At 43.2% G+C, this 23217-nt stretch overlaps 1 protein-coding gene across 1 annotated transcript in view; it reads left to right on the top strand.

The window, feature by feature from the left end:
• Positions 1–746: 746 nt before the first annotated feature.
• Positions 747–23217, top strand: part of TMEM132D (transmembrane protein 132D) — a 691888-nt gene continuing 669417 nt past the window's right edge. The window contains exon 1 of the mRNA XM_061169949.1: positions 747–901. Within this exon, the coding sequence (XP_061025932.1) occupies positions 823–901 (79 nt within the window). The 5' untranslated portion in view covers positions 747–822. The remainder of the gene's footprint in view (positions 902–23217) is intronic.

The raw sequence follows: 23217 nt of genomic DNA, 5'->3' as shown, positions 1-23217 counted from the left end.
CTAGCCCGCACGAGGCTCCGTGGCGCGCGCGTCCGTGCGGGAGGCAGGCTCGGCGGAGCGCGGGCGGCGCGCGGGCGGCGAGGTCCCCGGGCCTGCGGGTCCTCCTCCGCGCGCGGGTGGCGCGCCTCCCTCCGGCGCCAGGGGCAGCCCTGCATCCCCGGAGCCGGCCGTGCGCGCCGCGCGCCTAGGGCCCCTCGAGCCAGAGCCGGGGCCGGGGCCGGGGCCGGGGCCGGGCCGGAGTGGGCGGCGCGGGCAGCGGCTGCGCCCCGCCAAACTTTGGGCGCCGGCGCGCGCCCCGGCGCGCGGCCGGGCGGGATGGGGGCTGTGCGCCCGGGCGCTCCGCGCCGCTCCGGGCGCCCGGCCACCCGGCCGGAGGTCCCCGCGCCGCCTCCGCCCCGGACGCCGCCGCCCCGCCGCCCCGCCGTCGCCCGCTAGCCCACCCGGAGCCGCCCGCCCCGCGTCCCCGCGCTCCCGGAGGCGCCCTTTGGGGGCCACCTGGGGGCCAGTCCTCGCTGGGTAAACGGAAAGGAACAAATCCGCGTGGATGAAAGTAAAAATATCCTGGTGGGGGTGAAAGGGAGGTGGGGTTTGCCTGCGCGCGCGCTGGACTCGGGAGAGCAACTCCGGAGCGGCGCGCGGTGCCGCCTCCCACAGGCCATGGACGGGCGGGAGGAGGACGCAGGGCGCCGCGGCCGCTCGCGCCCCTAGCCCGGCGTTCCCTCGCCCTCCCGCCCCGCTGCGGCCCTCCGAGCGCTTGGCGACTGTGTCTTCACCGTCCAGACGGCGCCGGGGAGCCGCAGGTCTGCGCTCCGGGTCTCCGGGATGTGCGCGTCTACGATGGGAACGCTGTGGCACCATTGGTCCCCCGTGCTCGTCAGCCTGGCCGCCCTCTTCTCCAAAGGTAAGGGGACGCCGCCGCCGCCGCCGCCGCCGCCTGGGGCCCCGGGACGAACTTTGCTGGGAGTGAGTGTGTGGGAGGGCGTGCATGGATGGGGGCGGCCGGCAGAGTGGGTGTGGGTGTGCGTTTGTGCGTGTACACGCGCGCGCGTGCGGCGGCCGAGGTCCTCCCGCTGCCCCTTTGCAGCAGGTGCCTCCCTGGAAAGACTGGGGCTGGAGGCCCTGAGTGAGACCGCCAGGGGCGGAAAAATAGCCTCGTTCACCCGACCGCGTGTTCCACTCTGGGAGGGGGCCGTGGAGAACCTTGAAAGGAGAGGTGGGCACTGGGAGGGCTGAGCAAGATGTCAGAGGAAGGGACTGAAGTGATCTCCTGGAAAGGTTCTGGAATTTGGGCTTGACTTTTCCTACTGGCACGGACCCGTGAGGAAATCATGCCGGAGCACGCCTCTGTATGGGAGTGCTGTCGCGTGCATCGTGGGCTCCGGTGCCTGTGGCATGGGGCTAGCTCCGGAGAGGTGGCCCTGCGTTTCTCTAAGAGAGGCTTCTCTCTCCCTTGGCCTTCTGTGGCTGTTTGTCCGGTGGCAGCATCCGTGCAGGTTGGACGCGGAGTTTAAACCCTGCTTGTCACCTGCGTTATCCCAGCAGAGCCCCTAACTTGCAGCTGTGAGGAAGGCGGGGATTCCGCATCTGCTTGCCTCCTCATCTGTCTCCATCCCAGTCTGTCATTGGCACAGCAAGTTTGGAAGCTCAGGACACGAATTCCTTGAAGGGAAATTATTCGATTCACACCGGAGGTTGTAGAAAGGACCAGCCATTTTTTCTCCTTACTGATCAGGTCTCTTTATTTGTGTGGGCCCCATAGGGGCCTCTTTCCTACAGAGAAATGTATAAGGAGCAAAGCAGAGCATCTTAGCAGTCTCCCATGTGTGTCCCCAAATCCCTGTAAACAGAGCTGTTTTTTCCTGAGAAGATTTTCGAGATGAGATCTATCTCAGAAACTTCAAAGCCGATTATCATGCACAGAGCCTTTTTAATTCTAGGAATTTTCTGTTCTCTGAGCTCTTCAGGCATCAGTGAGGTTACATTGCTTTAGATCTGACAATAGCCGGCTTTTGTGCTGGTGTGATGTAGGAAGAGGGTGACCTATGCCCACCCTGCTTGGCTGTCTTTTCAAGTGCGGTCATAATGGGCTCATGTCTCCTAATTATGAGTTAGAGCAATTCTGAGGACCAGTGCCTCGGGGATTTGTGATGTGCACGAGAAACGGAAGAAAAGCTCGATGAATTCAGTGAATCCACCCCAGGCAGATGTGAGGTTAAAAAACCCCAGATCCACAGCAGCACCAGCCCAGCAGACTTGCCTATAGCTACGAGGCATGTTTCTAATTGGTTGCCACTTGATTTGATAATAGGAATAGACTTCTCTGTTTTTATGCCGCAATAACAAGGTTTTATTAAGGTACAGAATAGCTTTGTAAATATGACCTAACTATTATGTTTCCTCGGTTAGGTACACACATATAGTTCTGTTACTGATTTCTTTATTAGTCTGAGCAGGGTTGAAGAGAACCGTATTTCCCCTGATAGTTTGGAACTTTTCAAGTGGAGACACTGAAAATGTCCTTAACATGAGGAACTCTGATGTGGAGGTCTCGGCTTGTGGAAGGATGCTGTAAGCCCAGCCTATGACATAGTTTGAGTTTCACAGCCCTGAAACCTTCCAGTTGTAGAAAATGTCCTGGTGCAGATATGAATTCTAAACACATGGACCATTCAGTTCTTTTTCCCATATGTTCACATCATTTTCCCCTCTCAGATCCTCCGACTACCTGAAAGTTCTAAAAAAGCTTGAAACCCAAGATGGACTATATTTAAGAGAATTTTAACTGGAAGGAAACATATGCATAGACACACACCATCCAAAGTGCCTAATTTGTCTGGGTCTGGTGGAAAGATGGAGATTATTACCAAATATTAAATATGTGTTTCAGCATATTTTTATATTTACTGCATTGCCTTAGTTCTTTCCAAAGATGAAGACTTGAAGGAACAGATGTGCACATTTTCATTACCAGGCTAACGTCTCTGAACCCATATGTTTAAATTTTATGAGCAGGAAGTGATTGGTCATAGAGCAACCTCATAGATCTCTTGCAAATCAAATAGAAATAGTTTCATCGCTTGCAGTTCTATCCCTTGGGACCTGGGAACTCTATTATGAAACAAAAAGTTTTTACCAGCACTGTTGTGCAGTCCCAGCCTTTCCTGGAGAGCAGCCTTATATTAAGTTGTCAGAGAGTTTGTGTTTTATGTTTAGAGTCTAGTCTTCCTGGGGAACCTGATGCAGATTACAGCTGTGCCAGCTTGCCGATGTGTTTTAACATGTTGCTCTTCGCTTCATGGGGGTGGGGGGCAGGGCATGGAAAGTAAAGGGGCCCAAAGACAAATTAATGAGACTTAGAGATGGGCAAAGAGCCAGGCAGGTTTTCAATACAAAGTCAGGAAGGTGGCACCATGTAGGCTGCTTGTGATGACCCTGACCTGCATCCCCCAGAGTTATGTTCTCTTGCAAATGCCTTTGAGAAGCAGACACTCAGAGGTCTGGGATCCCGGCAGAGGAGCTACTGCGGTGGTGGACCCCCGTCCCTGGGCCGTGTTGGGCACGTGCTCTGCCTGCATCCCGTGGCAGAGTGCAGCCAGCCTCCTGGGCAGTGGCTTTGTGAGGGCACCTTCGCGCAGAGTGTTTCCACCTTGATAGCTTCCCTCTTAGGTCAGAAGTGAAGCGTCTGGGTGGCTGAGCATCACCTCTTATTTGGGAAATATCCTCCCACAGCTCTGGCCTGGAAGGAGCTTTGGTTTACAGTGACACCTTGTCCGGGCTCTCAGGGGAGGAAGAAGTATCCAGGAGGGAGCGCGTTGGGGTGTGTGAGTGTGTGTGTGTGTGTGTGTGTGTGTGTGTGTGTGAGAGAGAGAGAGAGAGAGATAGGGAGGGAGAGAAAGACAGGGACAGGGACAGAGACACAGAGAGAGAGACAGACTGAACTTTATTGCTTACATTTAAACACTGTCAAAATTAAAAGGAGAGGAAATGGGGAGACCAAGAAGTTTCATTTCTCTTGAATTAAAAAGTTAGGTACTGAATATGATCTTATAAAAAATATTTATAGGCATAGGAATTTAGAATTCTAAGTATTAAGATCTGTTTAATTTAGTTTAACTCTGAAAGCCAAGAAAAAATGAAAAACAAAACAAAAACTCCAAAAATACCCTATTGCAGAAGCTTATACTACCCTATATTTTAAATTCATTTATCCATTTATCCATTCACCCATTTATTCAACCAGTCTTTAGCCATCCATGTCTCCTTCCATGCGTCCATCCATCCATCTCTTCATTTATGTATCCATCCATCCATCCATCCCTTCATCCATAAGTCCATAAAATTTAATGATTCAACAAATACTAAAGGCCACAGGCTTTGAGTGAGCATGGAATTCTGCAAGAACTGTTTGCCGGTGTTCTGAGGAAACAGGGTTAGGAAGGTACTAAAGTGTCGCTCGATTCAGGATACTTCACTGCCAGTCATTCCTCTAGCTTATAAAGTGCACACGCCGTCCACGGTTTTAAGTCATGGGCTCAAAACCCACCAGTTCGGTGTTCAGTTCCCTCTTCCTTTCCTCTCCTGGTTTTCTTGGTCCCCTCTCCTTCCTTATTTTATCGCAGTAACTGCTTTTGGAGCACCAACTGTATACCCCACGCCATGCTGGCCATAGGATTACAGTAGTGAGAAAAACCCACACAGATACGGCTACTGTTCTGCCGAAACTGGCAGTTTATAGAGGAGATAGAGAAAGATGTTAATTACATAAAAATGTAATTATACATTGTATAAAAATGTTATGTAAAGGAATGTAGACTTTCAACTGCGATGTGCTAGAGGGACAGGGCAAGCATCTCTGAGTGCAGGTGTGCTGGCATTGGACTTAGAGCCTCTGAGGGATGGGTTGGTGTTTACAGGGAGGGGGCATGTGAGTGGGAGGGTGCAGGCACGTACGGGGACTCCAGAGGGCCAGTGTGGCCGGGAGAGAGAGCCGTGGAGCTTGTGGTACTGCATGAAAGGATAGGGTGGGAAGTGAACTAGAGATGGGCAGCGGTCAGGTAGGGTGTGGGGATATCCGTGGCACGTCCTGTTTCACCTGGACCAGCACCAGTTGCCCATGGCATCCTGGTGAGGCTAGTAATAGCAGCCTCTTTCACTCTCAGAATGGTCCAGGCGGGGGATGAATTCTGTGGTCGCCCCTTCCCAGGCACTGCTGAGGAGTAGAAGGAGGGTACGGATGGATTTTAATCAGAGGGTCTGTAAATTTCCTGTGGCTGCCTTAACACATGACCGCAAACATGGTGACTTAAAACAGCAGAACTTCATTCTCACGTAGTTCTGGAGGCCAGTACTCCAAAATCAGTGTCCCTGGGCGCAAATCAAGGTGTTGGCAGGAGAGTTTTAGGGGAGAATCGTGCCAGCGCCTCATGGTTGCCGGCGGTCTTTGCCTTCTGGCAACATCACTTCAAGCTAGTGTCTTCCCGTCTCTCTTGGGTCTGTCCTCATGCCTCCTTCTCTTCTGTGTCTAAAACCTCCCGTCGCCTCCCTCTTATGTAAGGATTCACGTGGTTGCATTTAGGGACCACTGGAATAATCCGGATCATCTCCCGTCTTACGTTAATCACACCTGCAAAGACTCCTCTCCCCCTCTCTTCCCCCAAATAAGGTGACATTCACAGGTTCAAGGGATTTGGACGCAGATATCTTTTGGTGAGGGTGGGGAGGCACTTTTCAACCTTCTACGGGGGTGACACATTCTAAAACCATTTTCTGTCTCCTCTCCTAAATTTTAAGTACCTCTAGAGGCGGCCTCTGTGTATTTTTCTCCCTTTGATTTCTCTTCAGTATTGAGTTTAGTACTTTGGACCCTGCAAGGGCTCAATAAATTTTTAAGTATCCTTAAGACTGTAGACTATTGCTGAAAGAAACTTTGCACAGCAGTAAAATGGTTTGATGCTGTGTTCCCCCCCCCCCCAGTAGTTCAAAGTGTTGCAGGAAATACTTTTGTCGATAATAATAACAGCGAACTTTAAAGTAATTTAAAATTGTATGCCAGGCACTGCACTGAGTGATTGCTGAAAATGTTTTTTGTGAATTTGCAGATAAACCCAATGGGTTAGATTTTATTCACCCCATTTTATAGATACAGAAATGGAAACTCAGAGAAGTAGCTTGTCCAAGCTCTTACAACTAAAGTGTCACAGTCTGAATTCTGATGCCTCAGCCCACACCGTTAACTGTTTTACATTCTGCTCGTGATTATGTATAATAACTAAAAATGAATCCATTTGTCAGGCAAAAATTACACGTGGGGCCTGACGTGCTGAAGTTTGAGTGCAGAGGGGTTTCCGTGGAGTTTCAGCTCTGAGCCTTGGATGTGGCTCATTGTTTGTTGAAGGAATGAATAAGTGAATGCCCTGTTTCTTAATTTTCTCAGCCTTCATTTTCCCAGCAGCAATCGGGAATGATACCTAAAAGGAACTAAAACATGGATTTTAATCCCAAGGCTGTTACAGAGGTGGAGGGGATGATCTGATGATGTGAAATTGTGTGGTTGTCTCCTAGGCCAGGATGCTGAAGAGCCTTCGGCTGTGCTCTCTGAATCCCAGCATCCCATCATTCATCCGCTTCGCTAACATGCGTGGGCCCTGGGGGAGGGGAGACTGCCGTGACCTCTGTTTCACCAGGACTAAAAGTCTGGGTAGTTTTTTAGTAAAATTGTAAAGAACGAAGAAGAAGCATGTAGCATGAAGGCAGACAAATATTTTTCCTGTTTCCAAAAGGAGAATGTTGGGTTCTGTGAACATATGGATTGGTGAGTTTGACTTTTGATGCCCGACAACAAGCTTGAATGAATTACGGGGAGAATATTGTGAAGGTGCTAGCAGAAGTGAGTGGTGATCACAGGAATCCAGCGTGGATTTGTCGTGACATGAGACCAAAGACTCAGGATATTCCTGTATCACTTCGTCATTTATTTTTTAAAATCTACTTTAAAAAAAAAATCTAGGAAGAATTAAGAGGATCACCCAACAACCTGAAGCCAGGGTCGTTTTCACTTAAATGTCAGTTTTAAGGGTCCTTTTTATTTATTTTTTTAATTAATTTTTTTGGTCAACTTTTTAATTTATTTTTTTTCAAGATTTGGCTTCTTTTTAGATTTTATTAATGTTTTAAGTGTCAGAGTACTGATTTTTTAAAAATTTTATTATTTTTTTAATTGAAGTATGGTTGGTTTACAATGTTATGCCGATCTCTGCTGTACAGCAAAGTGACTCAGTTATACACATATAGACATTCTTTATTTTATATTCTTTTCCATTATGGTTTATCCCAGGATACTGAATATAGTTCCCTGTGCTATACAGTAGTGAGACCTTGTTGTTTATCTATTTTATATGTAGTAGTTTGTATCTGCTAACCCCAAGTTCCTAATTTATCCCTCCCCCCTCCCCCTTGGCAACCACAATTCTGTTCTCTCTGTCTGTGAGTCTGTTTCTGTTTCATAGATAGCTTCATTTGTGCCATATTTTAGATTCCACATATAAGTGATATCATATGGTATTTGTCTTTCTTTTTCTGACTTACTTCACTTAGTATGATAATCTCTAGTTGCATCCACGTTACTGCAAATGGCATTATTTCATTCTTTTTTATGGCTGAGTAATATTCCATTGTATATATGTACCACATCTTCTTTATCTGTTCATCTGTCGATGGACATTTAGGTTGTTTCCATGTCTTGGCTATCGTGAATAGTGCTACAATGAACACAGGGGTGCATGTATCTTTTTGAATTATAGTTTTGTCCAGGTATATGCCCAGGAGTGGAATGGCTGGGTTATATGGTAATTCTATTTTTATTTTTCTGAGGAACCTCCACACTGTTTTTCATAGTGGCTGCACCAGCTTACATTCCCACCAACAGTGTAGGAGGGTTCAAAGGGTCCCTTTTATACAGACCTATCACCCAAGATGTCTGTCCCATCAACTTCCAGAAATTAAGAATCTATAGGGGGGGGCTTCCCTGGAGGCGCAGTGGTTGAGAATCTGCCTGCCAATGCAGGGGACATGGGTTCGAGCCCTGGTCTGGGAAGATCCCACATGCCGCGGAGCAGCTGGGCCCGTGAGCCACAATTACTGAGCCTGCGCGTCTGGAGCCTGTGCTCCGCAACAAGAGAGGCCGCGACAGTGAGAGGCCCGCACACCGCGATGAAGAGTGGCCCCCGCTTGCCACAACTAGAGAAAGCCCTCGCACAGACACGAAGACCCAACACAGCCATAAATAAAAAAAAAAAAGAATCTATAGGGGAGGAAGGCCCTTGAAGTTGAAGTAAAAAGATTTGTGACATATATTCAAAAAGAGATTAAGTACATATTGTCATAACAGGACAGCAGTAACCAAGGTTAAGAAATATATTTGAAACAGTTGAAAGGGAATAAAAACTTTTCTCTCTCTCTTTCTCTGAACTAAAGCCTAGAAATGAGATTTCGATATACATTTGAAAAGACAGGCAGTCACAAAGAGTTTTTAGCCGTTAGCGACATTGGTTATTTTCCTCATGTGAAAAATAGTATCTTTTTATGTTTATGGGAGAATCGCTGAGCAGACTCACTAAGTAAAGAAGGTGGCAGTCAGACTTCACTTTTGTTGTTGTTTTTGTTTGTGTGTTTGGTCGGGAAAGCCATGTTGGTAGGTGGGGAGATGCTTAAGTTATAATATAACTCACTGAGGTTCTCAAGGTTCTGGACACAATCTCTTAGGACGTTGTGGCAGGAAAAGATTTTGATATCAAAACCGATGTTGATGTCGCCAATTCTCTGCCTGCCCTTAATCCTCATCAGCCTTTAAGTCTCATCTCTTTAGCAGGTGAAACATGGCAACCACTACCTCTTGCTACAGCAGAAAGCCCAGGACAGAAAAGCCAGGTTCCTGACTTTAGATTTCCAGCAAAAGACAAAAGATTTGGAAAAACATATGTTCATGGGCATGTGTTTTCTTGGCACACCCTCTCCTTTTTCACCTCAGTAAATAGTTTTTCACCGGGGGGAGAGGGAAGGAGGATTTAGAGGTTAGCTCAGATGCCAGAGTGCTTTTGAGATGCTCTGTGTCACTTCACTCCAAGGATGAGTTAGAGCAATATAAGTTAGGTTTTCTAAATATATTTGGAGATTCATAGAGGAAGAGAACCTGCTGTAAAAAGCAGAAGGCATGTTTGTGTGCAGTGACTGGGCAGTGAGCTCCAGCAAGGTGCTGAGAGTGGCAGAATATTTTCCAGATCAGCTGAGGAAGCTGGAGCAGACATGGCGGAAGGAAGCCCAATCAGCCTGAGGCGGCCTTGAGGTCCAGATCACGGAGGCATCTCTGTGGTCTGCCTGGACTGACCGCAGGAGACCGGATGCCATTTGGACCAGTGACAAAGTCTGTCGTTGAAGTGAACCCTCCTGGTTGTCGTGGGCACTTTGAATCTTTCAGAACTTACACGTGATCTCTGTAATAATTGGAGGCGGGGGGATATTGTTTGGTTACTGGGTGAAATGGGGAATCCAAATAGAAACGAAGTTCCATGCCATAAAAAGGAAGACACGTGTGTTTCTTGCTCTCTGAAGCTGGGGACCGAGTTTGCATTCACTCCAGCACCCTTGTCAACACCCTGGGCAAACACGCCTGGGTGGCACTGAGCCTTGGCGGTTCGAGGGTGCCTGATGGTGTCTGATGGCTGGTGTCGACCTTGAGCACGGTCTGCAGGCTCTCGTCCCAGGACCCCGTCCCAGCCCCTCCACGGTGGACGTCTGTATCAGAGACTGGCTGTGACAACAGATGGGATGCTCTTTCCTTAGAGGAGCAGCTTCACAGGAGAGCAAGGATGCTGTGTGGCAGAATTGCTCTGGGAAAGGTCTGAAGTTAGAACAGTCTAACACTTGAGATAAGTGGATAGTGCAGCCTGCTGAACTTGGGGCGGTAAATGCCAGCTGGGGAAGGACAGCAGCCAGGAGCTTGAGAGGGACGTGTGCAAAGACAGAGTGGAGGGATACTTAAGGACTTTATCAGATGAATTGGGAGATTTTGATTGACATATATACACTAATATGTATAAAATAGATAACTGCTGTATAAATATAATAAGAACCTGCTGTATAAAAAATAAATAAAATTTAAAAAACAAACAAAAAAAAACCTGTTTCTTTCCCAAGTTCCTTTTCTAAGAAATACTTCTCAGGCCCTAGTACCAGGAAAAAAAAAAAAAAAGCTGTGTTTATCCTGAGAAATAGTTTACACTTTATCCTATGAACACCGTGAATTTTCTAAGTGAATTTCCAAGTGTCTGTCTTCGCTTGAACTCCTAGGAGTCTCTGAGCCAACTTTGCTATTTATAAGTCTAGGAATTTAAGAGACACATCTTGTGACTCAGCTTCATCCTTGGCTTTATTTTATTTTCCTTATTCTGTCTCTCTTGTCTGCTTCCTTGCTTACTTTTTCTATCCCAGTGCATTTATTTTTTGTAAGCTACTTCAAAGTAATCCTGACATGAGGGAGAGGTAAAAATAAATAATCTCACTACCCGAAGATGACTGCCTCAACAGTTTGATGTCTTTCATTCTAGTTGTTTTTCTATGAATTTTTAAAGCAGTTGTGTTCACACTGTCTCTGGGACACATAATTGGTTTTTGACTTTTTTGAGTTCATATGTTTATATAAGCATTTCCTCATGTTTTAAAAATGTATCAGGGATATATTTTTAATGTCTGCGCCATAGCTGAAAATTTTCAGCTCTTGTTGCACAATTATATAATTTATAGTTTTCTGCTATGATGAGGAAATAATTATCTTTGTGCATAATTTTTGCTTTGAGTTACTTTCTTAAAGAGAGTCGCAGTTATTTAATTACCAGGCAGGTCAAAGGGTATGGGTAGAGCTTTTGTTGACAAGCTCTTTTCCAGACAGGCTTACCTTTTTGTACAGGTGTTAGCGATACGTGAAAGCATCTGTTTTGTTGAACCTTGATGCCCTTAGCGATGGCACTGTGGGTGTCTGCTGTACCCCACAATCTTTGCTGAGTGCCTTGGTGGCCCCGAAAAGTATTCAAAATGTGTCATGGAGAGAGTCACATCGAAGATGTGGCTTCTAAGGCCCCGAAGCTGTTTTCCTCCAAGTGTGGTCCAGGGCCCTGCGATGCTTTGCCTCTTGAAGGCTGTGCAGTTGGAGCGGGTGAGGTCATACAGGCTGTGGCCAGTGGGGAGATGCAGAATTGCTTACAGTGGGTGCTCCTGGGGATGCTATGTGAAGAGGACTCCGGTCAACAGATAATGTGGAGGTAAAGAGCCTGCAGCTTCAAGGTTATGAGGGAAAATGAAAATGCATTTAGAAATTCAGTGAGAAGGATGTGATTTAGTTACCTGGGAAGATGAAATCTCTCCAGGACATGCTGTTTGGGAAACACTGTTATAGAACAGAATCAAAACAACAGGTGGACATTTAAATCTGAATTCTGGGACTTCCCTGGTGGCACAGTGGTTAAGAATCTGCCTGCCAATGCAGGGGACACGGGTTTGAGCCCTGGTCTGGGAAGATCCCACATGCTGTGGAGCAACTAAGCCCGTGCGCCACAACTACTGAGCCTGTGCTCTAGAGCCTGTGTGCCAGAACTAATGAAGCCTGTGCACCACAACTACTGAGCCTGCGCCCTAGAGCCCACGAGCCACAACTACTGAGCCCATGTGCCACAACTACTGGAGCCCGTGCACCGCAACTACTGAGCCTGTGCTCTAGAGCCCGTGTGCCACAACTAATGAAGCCTGTGCGCCACAACTACTGAGCCTGCGCCCTAGAGCCCACGAGCCACAACTACTGAGCCCACGTGCCACAACTCCTGAAGCCCGTGTGCCTAGAGCCCGTGCTCCGAAACAAGAGAAGCCACCGCGATGAGAAGCCTGCACACCGCAACAAAGAGTAGCCCACCCCTTGCTGCAACTAGAGAAAGCCCATGCACAGCAACGAAGACCCAACACAGCCAAAAATAAATAAATAAAATAAATTTATTACAAAATAAATAAACCTGAATTTCTTGATTCTGTGACATTGATAGAATTAAAAGGGCCCCTGCTGCTTAAATACAGCAAAAATTCTTCAAGTTCAGCCCTGAGATTGACCTAGTTCTCATACTTTGTCTGCCACAGGGACTGTCACCCGTACTAAGCACCAAGGGCTTTGATTTATTTATCCAACAATTAGTTTGTTGAGGGCAAGTTGCAAACACAGTGAGGTAGGCTCTGAGGATGTGTCAATGAATATGAAATCAACTCTGCCCTCGAAGTGCTGGAGACTGAGATGTGAACTCATACCTGTCTCGGGTAAGCCAACGAATACAGGTATGGAAACGTGTTTGATTAAGCGGAGAGAGGAAGGAATGGCAGCCTTGATTTCCCCTTAGAACCCTTAAGAGATCTTTTCTGTGGTCTTTGCTTTTTCTTTGTCGGCCAAGGTTCTCAGTTGCTGACAACAGAATCTGCTCCGGCAGAGATGGATTTCCTGAATTGTGTGAGGGGGTGTATAGACCCGCCGTGCACACCAGGGACCCAGGCTGGGGGAGGAACAGCAGAAACCCCCAACCACAATATCTCCTGTTCTGGCCCAGATCCTGCTATCACCGTTGCCTTCCTTTCAGCGCCCGTAGGATCCAGTGCTACCCTCCCTCAGGGCGATCCCCACCGAACCAAGCACTCTTCTGCCCTCTGCAAGAAGGACTGATCTCGTGTAGCTGCTGCCTCTCCTTGCTCATTGTCTCTCTCTGGGTTTCAGATTGGGTGCATCTGTTCAGTGGCACCCAAGACAGATCTGGAACCCAAGAATCAAGAGATTCCTGCCCACCTTGCTGTCAGGACACCAGCCTCTTCAGTTCAGGAAGGCACACCAGAAGAGACCCGCAATTGGTGTGAAATGTGCCAGTCTTCGGTATCCAAAGAAACTCTCATCTTGTTAAAATTGATTTCAGTGACCTTGCAAAAAGTCATGTTAAAATATCTCATCTGTGTAACTTTTCTCTTCCCAAGAGGACTGTGGGAAGGAAACAAGGACCCTTACTGTGTGTTTCTCATGTTTCTGGTCATGGTGTTGGTGCACATGTGCTCAATTAATGGCTGATTCAATTTTGATTTTTCTAGACAGTCTTCTAGGATTTGAAAGTATTCCTTGGGTTTCTTTGAACTGGAGGCTCTCAAGAGGAGGTATCCGTTTTATCCTCCCAAAGGCCTCTAGATTACTCTCCTCAGTCAACCTTTAACAGATGCTGTGAAGGAAGAAATCAAAGCAGGTCTTCAGCTGAGACTCCTTTTTTGGACTAGGAAGCAGAGTGCATGGCTTCCCCAAGAAGCCATGGATTGGATGGGAGAATTCTGCCTGAGTTTGATTTATTTAAGGAGGTACTTTCTAGTGATGAATAACTAGACATATTTTGGGTGCAGGTACAAAACAAAAAATCTAAAATTGCCTAAGGGATACATTAGTGAGGATGGGCTAGTATGATGGGTAGTCTCTGATGTAATATATATATATATATATATATATATATATATATATACATACACACACACACACACACATATAAAACATACATACATACATTACGCATACGTATATATATATATTACATATGTAATATATAGATGAGTAAAAACCCATGTCTCTGTGGCTTAATTTGACAAAGGTTTATTTCTTGTTTGGTTAGAGTCTAGTTGACCCTCTTTGACTTTGTAGTTATGCCATTTTGAACACATGACAGTAGGGGATGAGAGGACCTAGGGGATTACGTGGGATGCATTTGAAGTCCACATTTGGAAATGGCTTCATGGTACCCACATCCTATTGACCAGCATTAGAAACAGAGCCTCCATCTAACTGCAGGGAGGACTGGGAAATGTAGAGGAGAGTGTATTGGGCTGGCCCAAAAGTTCATTCGGGTGTAACTTTTTGGCCCACCCAATATTTGTTTGGTAAACATTAACAGTCTCTGCCTAAAGGAAAAGGGAAATGTAATGGTTCACATAGCTGAAATTCTGGGGGTGAGGCTGACATCAGGCAAGGCTTGACCCAGGTGCTCACGTGATGCCAGAGGGACCTAGACTCTCTTTACTTCTCTTTAACTGTATTGGTTCTGTTCTAACGCACACTGTCCTTCATTTAAGCAAGATGCTTCCCCAGCTCAGAATTATACCTTTTTACCCTAAATTCAGTAAATAGAGCATATCTCTCAACAGTTCCATCAAAGTTCTGGACCTGCCTCTTAAAGGTCCACATTGCTCTGTGAGTCTTCTGAATCAGTGACTGAGCGCAGAAGGACGGGATAGGTGCAGGCTGATTGGCTCAAGTTTAGCCAATAAGCTCCCCTTTGGAGCCTGGAGTAGGAACCCACCTAGACCACCCGATAAGAAAATGAGAGGCAGTTTATGCAAAATAATTCAGAATACTTTTACCAAAAGTGGAGAGATGAATGCTGGAGGCTTGATATAAATAGCAATATTCCACTCTCAGTGTCATTTTCATTTCCACCCTAATACGAAAATATTCACATATTTAACCTTAAAGAGAATTTTGTATTCTTGCCCAGACGACAACTCCCAGTATAGAATTGTCCCCTCTCAGAGAAGTTACTTTATCCTTTGATGTTTGTTTAAATGTACTGTATGCTTTTGTTTGAATGATTGTAATTTTTCAGAGTCCTTAATTAGATGTAAAAACTATGCACGATGGAAATTACTGTGGCGAATAAATATTTGCATTATGGGCTGTTAAAAGCAAGCATCAAAACACACAATTGCTTGTTTTACAAGCATTCAGTATTTTGAAATGTGAGATCAGTGAAACAACTGAGAATTCTATTGAAAAGGAGAAAGAACAGCTTAAATAATATTATTTACATTTTCAAGGGAACTGTGTCAACAAAAGGAGGGAAAAGAGTGATTTTGGTGTACAGAAGTGTAAAAGCAGCTAACCACTGAGTTCTGACTTTTCCCTTTAATTTCTACATATCTGGTCCTCAAAAATCGAGTGTTCTGCTGAATTCCTTAACTAGGCAATACACATTAGGGAGTTGGGTTTTGCCTGTACTTCAGATAAATGTAACCTTAAAACAATGTGGAAGAACAGTTTCCGGGATATTCTGGTATTATAGATAACCTAATATTTACATTTTGGGAAGGACCAAAGCTTGCAGTGCACATTTGGGCCAAATGTCACCTTTTAACTATCCTAAAGTAATTTCTCCAGAATTATTTTGGATGCGGTAAAGAGATTTTTGATAGGTAAAGGACATTTGTACTGTTCTTTAATGATTGGAATTTAAAAGCAAGCCTCGTGATTCTAAAGGATGCAAAACAAAGCAGTAGGGTGCCATATGCCTTCAACTGATAAGGAAGAAAAAAATGCTTTTTAAAAAAAATGTTTATTGAATTATAGTTGATTTACAATGTTGTGTTAGTTTCAGGTGTACAGCAAAGTGATTCAATTATACATATATATAAATATGTAAATACTTGTTCTTTTATTACATTCTCTTCCATTATACGTTATTACAAGAATCTTTTTTAAAAAAGTTTTTTTTTGTTGTGGTCAAAAGTCACATAATATAAAACATACTATTTTAACCATATTTAACTGTACAGTTCAGTGGCACTAAGTATATTCCCATTGTTGTACAACTCTCACCATCATCCACCTGAAATTTTTTTTTTTTTTGGCTGCGTTGGGTCTTCATTGCTGCGCGTGGGCTTTCTCTAGTTGCGGAGAGCAGGGGCTACCCTTCCTCGCGGAGCACGGGCTCTAGGTGCGTGGGCTCGTAGTTGTGGCTCGCGGGTTCAGCAGTTGTGGCTCGCGGGCTCTAGAGCGCAGGCTCAGTAGTTGTGGCTCACGGGTTTAGTTGCTCCGTGGCATGTGGGATCTTCCCGGACCAGGGCTCGAACCCGTGTCCCCTGCATTGGCAGGAGGATTCTTAACCACTGCGCCACCAGGGAAGTCCCCGAATTTTTCACCTTCCTAAACTGAAGTTCTGTCCCCATTAAACACTGACTCCCTATTCTCCATCCCCACCCCTCCCCCCCCTCCCCACCTCTGGCATCTACCAATGTACTTTCTGACTCTGTGAGTTTGGCTATTCTAGGTACCTCGTATAAGTGGAATCAAACAGTATTTGTCTGCACCTACTGTGTATTGGAATGCATTTTTAAGGTTAACTTAAAGATATTGAATATCTTTTTTAAAAGCCTTCGGATTTCTTCCTGTAGTTGGATGTCAGGGGTGTGGCTTTCGATTGACAGATGGTGTCGGGTGGTACACGTGGCCTGTAAATACGTTCTATGTGGCTTTCGCGGTGAATGTCTTGTCATTATTTTGAGATCAGCAGATTTTCCTAAGAGCCTGGATTTTCCTGCTTCTTTTCCATGGTGAGCGGCCCTGATACTTCTGCATGTCTACAATGGTTCCAAGCAGGAGAGCTGCTGTCACCACCAGACGCTCTGCACTGGGTCCATCTTCTTTTCTTTTCTTTCTTAGTTACATTATCCCTGGACTTGGACTACTAGAGAACTGGTGCCCTGGGTTTGGGTGCCTGTCAAATGTGGGGAAATGAGCTCTGGAGTGGAATCCCAGTGTTTCTGGAATCCACAGAGCTTCACTCATTTATGTTGTTTCGCTGGGCCCTGGGGCTGTGTGAATTGACAATCTCTGCTGGATAATATTTACTTTTAATTTCCAGGAATTGCTTGATTTTGTTAACTACTTTGTTTTTACATGATTTCTTTATTTGGAGGAGTGCCCTTGACACTGGAATATTTGAATGGAGGGGTCATGCAAAGCCCTTCTGAGGGGTATGTAAGTGGAGATATTTGAAAAGAGATGCATTTACAAATCCTCAGCTTCTGTGTGTATTTGCTCCTAAACTTGACCCGTCTAAGTTAATTTACAATTACCCCGTGCATCTTCTGTCTCTTCCTCTCTCTGTCTCTCTGTCACACACACACACACCCCTTCTTTGAATTTACAATAGAAAGGTACCTCTCATCCATCTAGCATCTTGCTCTGTATGATTCATTTCTCCCAGGTGTTAAAGCCTCCACAGTCCCCCAGGTACAGTTATTAATTACAAATTTAATCAAAGCAGCATAACACTCTCCCACCCCATAGCTCATTAAGAGGTACATTTACAAGAAGAGAAGTACTTTTTATTTTTTAAAAAAATGTATCAAAATGTGTAATGTATTTATGCTGTGTCATAATATAATTGTAACAATGCCAACTTGATGAAGCTTTTGAATACTGAGAATCTTACAGTAAGAAGAAACAAAAAAATTTAAGTTCAGTGTAGACACACCCATATTTTTGTTGTAGGAAAGTGTAATAGGGTGATGGGTACATTCTTTTCAAGATTAAAAGTACATTACGTTAGGATACTTCCATGTCTTGGCTATTGTGAATAGTGCTGCAATGAACATTGGCGTGCATGTTATCTTTTCGAATTATGGTTTTCTCTGGATATATGCCCAGGAGTGGGATTGCAGGATCATATGGCAACTCTATTTTTAGTTCTTTAAGGAACCTCCATACTGTTCTCAATAGTGGCTGCACCAACTTTACCTTCTCACCAACAGTGTAGGAGGGTTCCATTTTCTCCACACCCTCTCGGGCATTTGTTATTTGTAGACTTTTTGATGATGGCCATTCTGACCGGTGTGAGGTGATTCCTCATTGTGGTTTTGATTTGCATTTCTCTAATGATTAGCAATGTTGAACAGCTTTTCATGTGCCTCTTGGCCATCTGTATGTCTTCTTTGAAGAAATGTCTATTTAGATCATTTTTTGATCGGGTTGGTTTTTTTTTTTTTTTTTTGATATTGAGCTCTATGAGCTGTTTGTATATTTTAGAGATTAATACCTTGTTGGTCTCTTCATTTAAACAGCTTATATGGAAAACAGAAATAAACCCAGACATAGAAAACAAACTTATGGTTACCAAAGGGGAAAGTGGGTGGGGGGATAAATCAGGAGTTTGGGATTAACATGTACACACTACTGTGTATCAAGTAGATACACAACAAGGACATAGGGAATTATACTCAATATCTTGTACTAACCCATAATGGAAAAGAATCTGAAAAAGAATCTATCTATCTATATATGTATACCAATATATATCTATATATATCTGAATCATTTTGCTGTACACCTGAAACTAACACAACATTGTAAATCAACTATACTTCAATAAAAAAAGGTATATTACATTAGGATAAAATTCTGTATGGGAACCAGAATGGAAATGTGAGTTTAGGGGAAAAAGGAACAATGTAAGATTTCCATTGTTAAAGAAGATTTTTTAAAGATTTTATAAATGGTTGAAGGTAGGTGTCAAGTCATTCTGTTATTTATATTCCAATGGATGCATTTAAAAGTGATGTAACAGCTTCATTTTAAATGTCAAGGTGTACAATACACAGGAAACTTTATCCTTAGCAACTGTTGAAACTCTGATGAAAAATATTAGATATCGGTTCTTAAATGTGCGAGTGGGTACATAGTTTTAGAAGTTTTCTCTCCAGAGTGAGAGGAACATCCTCTTGGAAAAGCATTGCCTTTCGAGTGGTAGTTCTCAGCCTGGGTTACATGTTAGAATCACCTGTCAAGTTTTCCAACATTCCGTTGCCCAAGGAAATCGGAATATCCTAGGGTGACATCCAGGCGTTGGGGGTTTTGAGAGATTCCCCCCCAATTGATTCTGGTGTGAAATCAAGGCTGAGAACCATGAAGCAAAGCCGTCAAGGGAAAACATCTGTCCATGTGGAGAAGTAAAGCAGGGATTCTGAACTCTGGCTGCACACTGGAATCTCGTGAGAAGGTATTTGGTGGGGTGGGTGAGTGTCAGGTTAATTGAGGTAAATTTGCCTGGTGTACAGTTCACCTTTTTGTACAGTTCTGTGAATTTCGACAAATGCATATAGTCTTGTAACCACTGCCACACTCAAGACAGGGAACATTTCTATCACCCCCCAAAGTTTTCTCCTACCCTTTCAGAGCTAGTCCCTCCCTCTACCCTCATCCCCTGGCCACCATGGATCTGTCTCCTGTCACTAAAGTTTTGCTTTTTCCAGAATGTTATATGCGTGGTACCAAATCTTATATACAGGTTACCATACCTTATGTAACTTTCACTTAGCCCAGTGCATTTCATATTCTTCCAGGTTGTTGGAGATGTTACCGAGTCCAGGCTAGTACTCCTCCCACACGATGGGACAAATCGAGAGATGAAGTGTTAGGGTGAAGAATAGTGACTTCATTCAGAAAGCCAGCAGACAGAGAAGATGGGGTCCCAAGGAACCATCTTACCCTAGTTAGAATTCAGGCTTTCTCTTTTAAAAAACATTTTCTTAAATTAATCTCAATAAACTTTATTTTTTTATTGAAGTACAGTTGCTGTACAATATTGTATAAGTTATAGGTGTACAATATAGTGATTCACAATATTTGAAGGTTATACTCCATTTATATTTATTGTAAAATATTGGCTATATTCCCCATGTTGTACAATATATCCTTGTAGGTTATTTTATACCTAATAGTTTGTACCTCTTGCTTTCCTACCCCTATATTGCGTCTCCATTGGTAACCACTAGTTTGTTCCCTGTATCTGTGAGTCTGCTTCTTTTTTGTTATTTTCAGTATTTTGCTGTATTTTTAAGATTCCACGTATAAGTGACATCATACGGTGTTTGTCTTTCTCTGTCTGAATTATTTCGCTTAGCATAATGCCAAGTCCATCCACGTTGCTGCAAATGGCAAAATTTCATTCTTTTTTTTTTAATGGCTGAGTAGTAGTCATGTATGTATACTGCATCTTCTTTATCCTTTCATCTGCTGATGGACACTTAGGTTGCTTCTATATTTTTGCTGCTGTAAATAGTGCTGCTGTGAACATTGGGGTACATGTATCTTTTAGAATTAGTGTTTTTGTTGTTTTCAGATATATACCCAGGAGTAGAATTGCTGGATCATATGGTAGTTCTCTTGTTAGTTTTTTTGAGAAACCTCCATACTGTTCTCCATAGTGGCTGCACCAATTTACCTTCCCACCAACAGTGCAGGAGGGTTCCCTTTTCTCCACATCCTGGCCAACATTTGTTCTCTAAAAAGGGAGGAGGTGTGGCTGGCTGTTTCAGACTTCCTGGTGCCGGCCAGACCTGGAGGGGATGTGGTAATCCTTTGTTCTTGCATCTGACCCTGCAGGTCTGATCACAATGTTCCTGTAAACCTTCAACACTGACAATTGTTATTTTCTTTTTTGCAACTTTGTATCTCTGTATGAATATAAAGTGTTGTACCTTTAAAGGTCAAGCCTGGGAGGCAGAGCCTTGAAAAAGGGCTATTTTGTATATTTCAGGCTAAAGGCAACATTCATTTACAAAAGGTGCAGAGCCAGCCTGACTCAGCACAGGCAACAGAGCACAAAGTTTAGAGAAGATCCAGTGTGGAGTCAGGTTTGTTCTTATCTGCTACAGATGTGTCAGGAGTTCATTTCTGCGGAGTAGTATGCCATGGTATGGATGTACCACAGTTTGTTTATCCGTCGCCAGGTGACAGACGCCAGAGTGGCTAATAGTTTTGGCTATTATGAATAAAGCTACCATAAGCGGTTGTGGACACATTTTGGTGTCAGTCTATGTTTTTCATTTCTTTGTGGGTAAATGCCTGGGGATGAGATTGCTGGGCAATGTGGAACCTGCATGTTTAACATTATAAGACACTGCCAGACTGTTTTGCAAAATGGTTGAACCATTTGTACCAGCACTGTGTAACGAATGTTCCAGCTGTTCTGCATCCTTGCCAACACTTGTTTTCACGTTGCGATTTTATTTTAGCCTAATACACATGTAATGGTATCTCGTGGTGATTTTAATTTGCATTTCCCTAATCACTAATGATGTTGAGCAGGTTTTTAGTGGCTTATTTGCCCTCTGTGTATCTTTTTTTTGGGGTCAAGTATCTGATCAAATTCTTTCTATTTTAAAATGGGCAACTAATTTGGGTCATCTTATTCAGTTTTGAGAATTGTTTGTATACCTTGTATACAAGTCTCTTGTTATATATGTGATTTGAATTTTTTTTTTTCTTAGTTTATAGCATGTCATGTCTTTTAACAGATGTTTGGCAGAGCAGACTTTTTTATTTTGATGAAGTCTAATTATTTTTTAATGGAATTGCTTTTGTTGTCATATCTTAGAAATCTTTGCCAAAAGAAAGGTCATAAAGCTTTTCCCTTGTTTTTTTTCCTAATAAGTTTAATAGTTTTAGGTTTTACACTGAGGTCTATGATTCTTTTGGGTTAATTTTTGTATACGTTGCAATGTATGGGTCAAGTTTTAGTTTTTTACATATGACTGCTCAATTGTTCCAGCATATTTTATTGTTATAGACTGTTATTTCTCTCTTAAATTGGCTTTATGTTTTTGTCAAGATCATTTGACTGTGTATGGTAGGCATATTCTGGAGTCTGTCTTGTTCCCCTGATTTATGTGTTTATCCTTTTACCAATACCACTCTGTCTTGATTACTGTTCTTTAAAATAAATCTTGAAATCAGGTAATGGGAATCATACAATTTTGTTCTTTTTCAAAGACATTTTGGCTATTCTAGCCTTTGATTTACAATATACATTTTGGAACTGGCTTCTCGATTTCTGAAAAAAGATTCTGCTGGGATTTTGATTGGGATTGCACTGAAAGTGCAGAAAATACACCTTCATAATAATGAGAACTGCTATCTTAATAATAATGAACTCTCTAATTCACGAACATGGTACATCTGACTATTTAGGCTTTCTTTGATTTTTGTCATCACTATTTTATAGTTTGCAGAATACAGATGCCACACAAACGTTTTAGATTTATACCGAAGTGTTCTAGGTTTTCGGGTGCTATTTGTGAATAGTATTCTTTTTAAAATGTGAATTTATTGCAAATATATAGAATAAAATCAATTTTTATATGTTGACTTTTTATCCTAAACTTATTTATTTTAGTAGCTTTTTTTGGGTGGACTCTTGGCGACATTTTACGGACAATCATGTCATTTGTGAATATAGTTTCATTGCCTACTTTTCAATCTATATGCCTTTCTCCTCGTTCCCTTTGCACTGGCTAGAAATTCCAGTATGATGTTGAATAAAAGTGGGGAGCGTTTGCATCCTTGCCTTGTTTCCATTCTTAGGAGAAAGACATTCAGTCTTTCACCATTAACTATGATGTAGGTTTCTTGTAGATGCATATATATGTTTATGAAATATTTAGGTTTCATAAAAATATGGAGATGAGGAAGTTCTGCTCTGTTCCTAATTTATGGGCAGATATTATCATAAATGGATGTTGAACTTTGTCGAATCCTTTTATTGCATCAATTGCCACAAGCATATGATTTTTCTCGGTCTGTTGATATTGTGGGTTACATTGATTTCCAAGTATTGAATCACTCTGTATTCCTTGTACAAACCCAACTTAGTCATGGTATAATTTTCAATGCATTGCTGTATTTGATTTGCTGATACTTTGTGTGGGGCTTTTGTATCTAAGTTATTTTCTGTAGTTTTCTTTTATGTACTATCTTTGTCTAGTTTCTGTATTAGGGTAATACCAGTTTCATAAAGTGAAACGTGGAGTGTTCCCTCCTATTCTGTTTTCTGGAGGAGACTATAAATGCAGTGCTAGTACTTCTTTAAATGTTTGGTTTAAATTTTCTGATGAAACTGCCTCTGTTTGGATATTTTTTTCAGAAGCTTTTAAATTACAGATTCAATTTAATAGTGTTAGGGCTATTCAAATTATCTTATATTGAGTAAGTTTTGGTAGTTGTGTTTTTTATGAATTGGTCTGGCTTATCTAAATTGTTGAATTTATGGAAATAATGTTGGTAATATTCCTTTACTAGCCTTTTCATGCCTTGAGATCTGTAGTGATGCCACCTATTTCATTCCTGCAATTAGTTGCATGTTCTTTTCTCTTTTTTCTCTGTCAGTCTGGCTAGAGGTTTAAGATTTTTACTTGTCTTTTCAAAGAAACAGCTTTCAATTTTATTTTTCTCTATTGTTTCCTTTTTTCATGTTTATTGATTTCTGCTTTAATCTTTATTATTTCCTTTCGGAGCTTCAGGTTTAATTTTCTCCTCTTTATCTGGTCTCTTCACATTGA

The sequence above is a fragment of the Eubalaena glacialis genome, chromosome 15 (genome assembly GCF_028564815.1).
Source record: "Eubalaena glacialis isolate mEubGla1 chromosome 15, mEubGla1.1.hap2.+ XY, whole genome shotgun sequence".
In the NCBI taxonomy this organism is placed as follows: domain Eukaryota; kingdom Metazoa; phylum Chordata; class Mammalia; order Artiodactyla; family Balaenidae; genus Eubalaena; species Eubalaena glacialis.
This window is presented reverse-complemented; position numbering and strand designations above follow the sequence as displayed.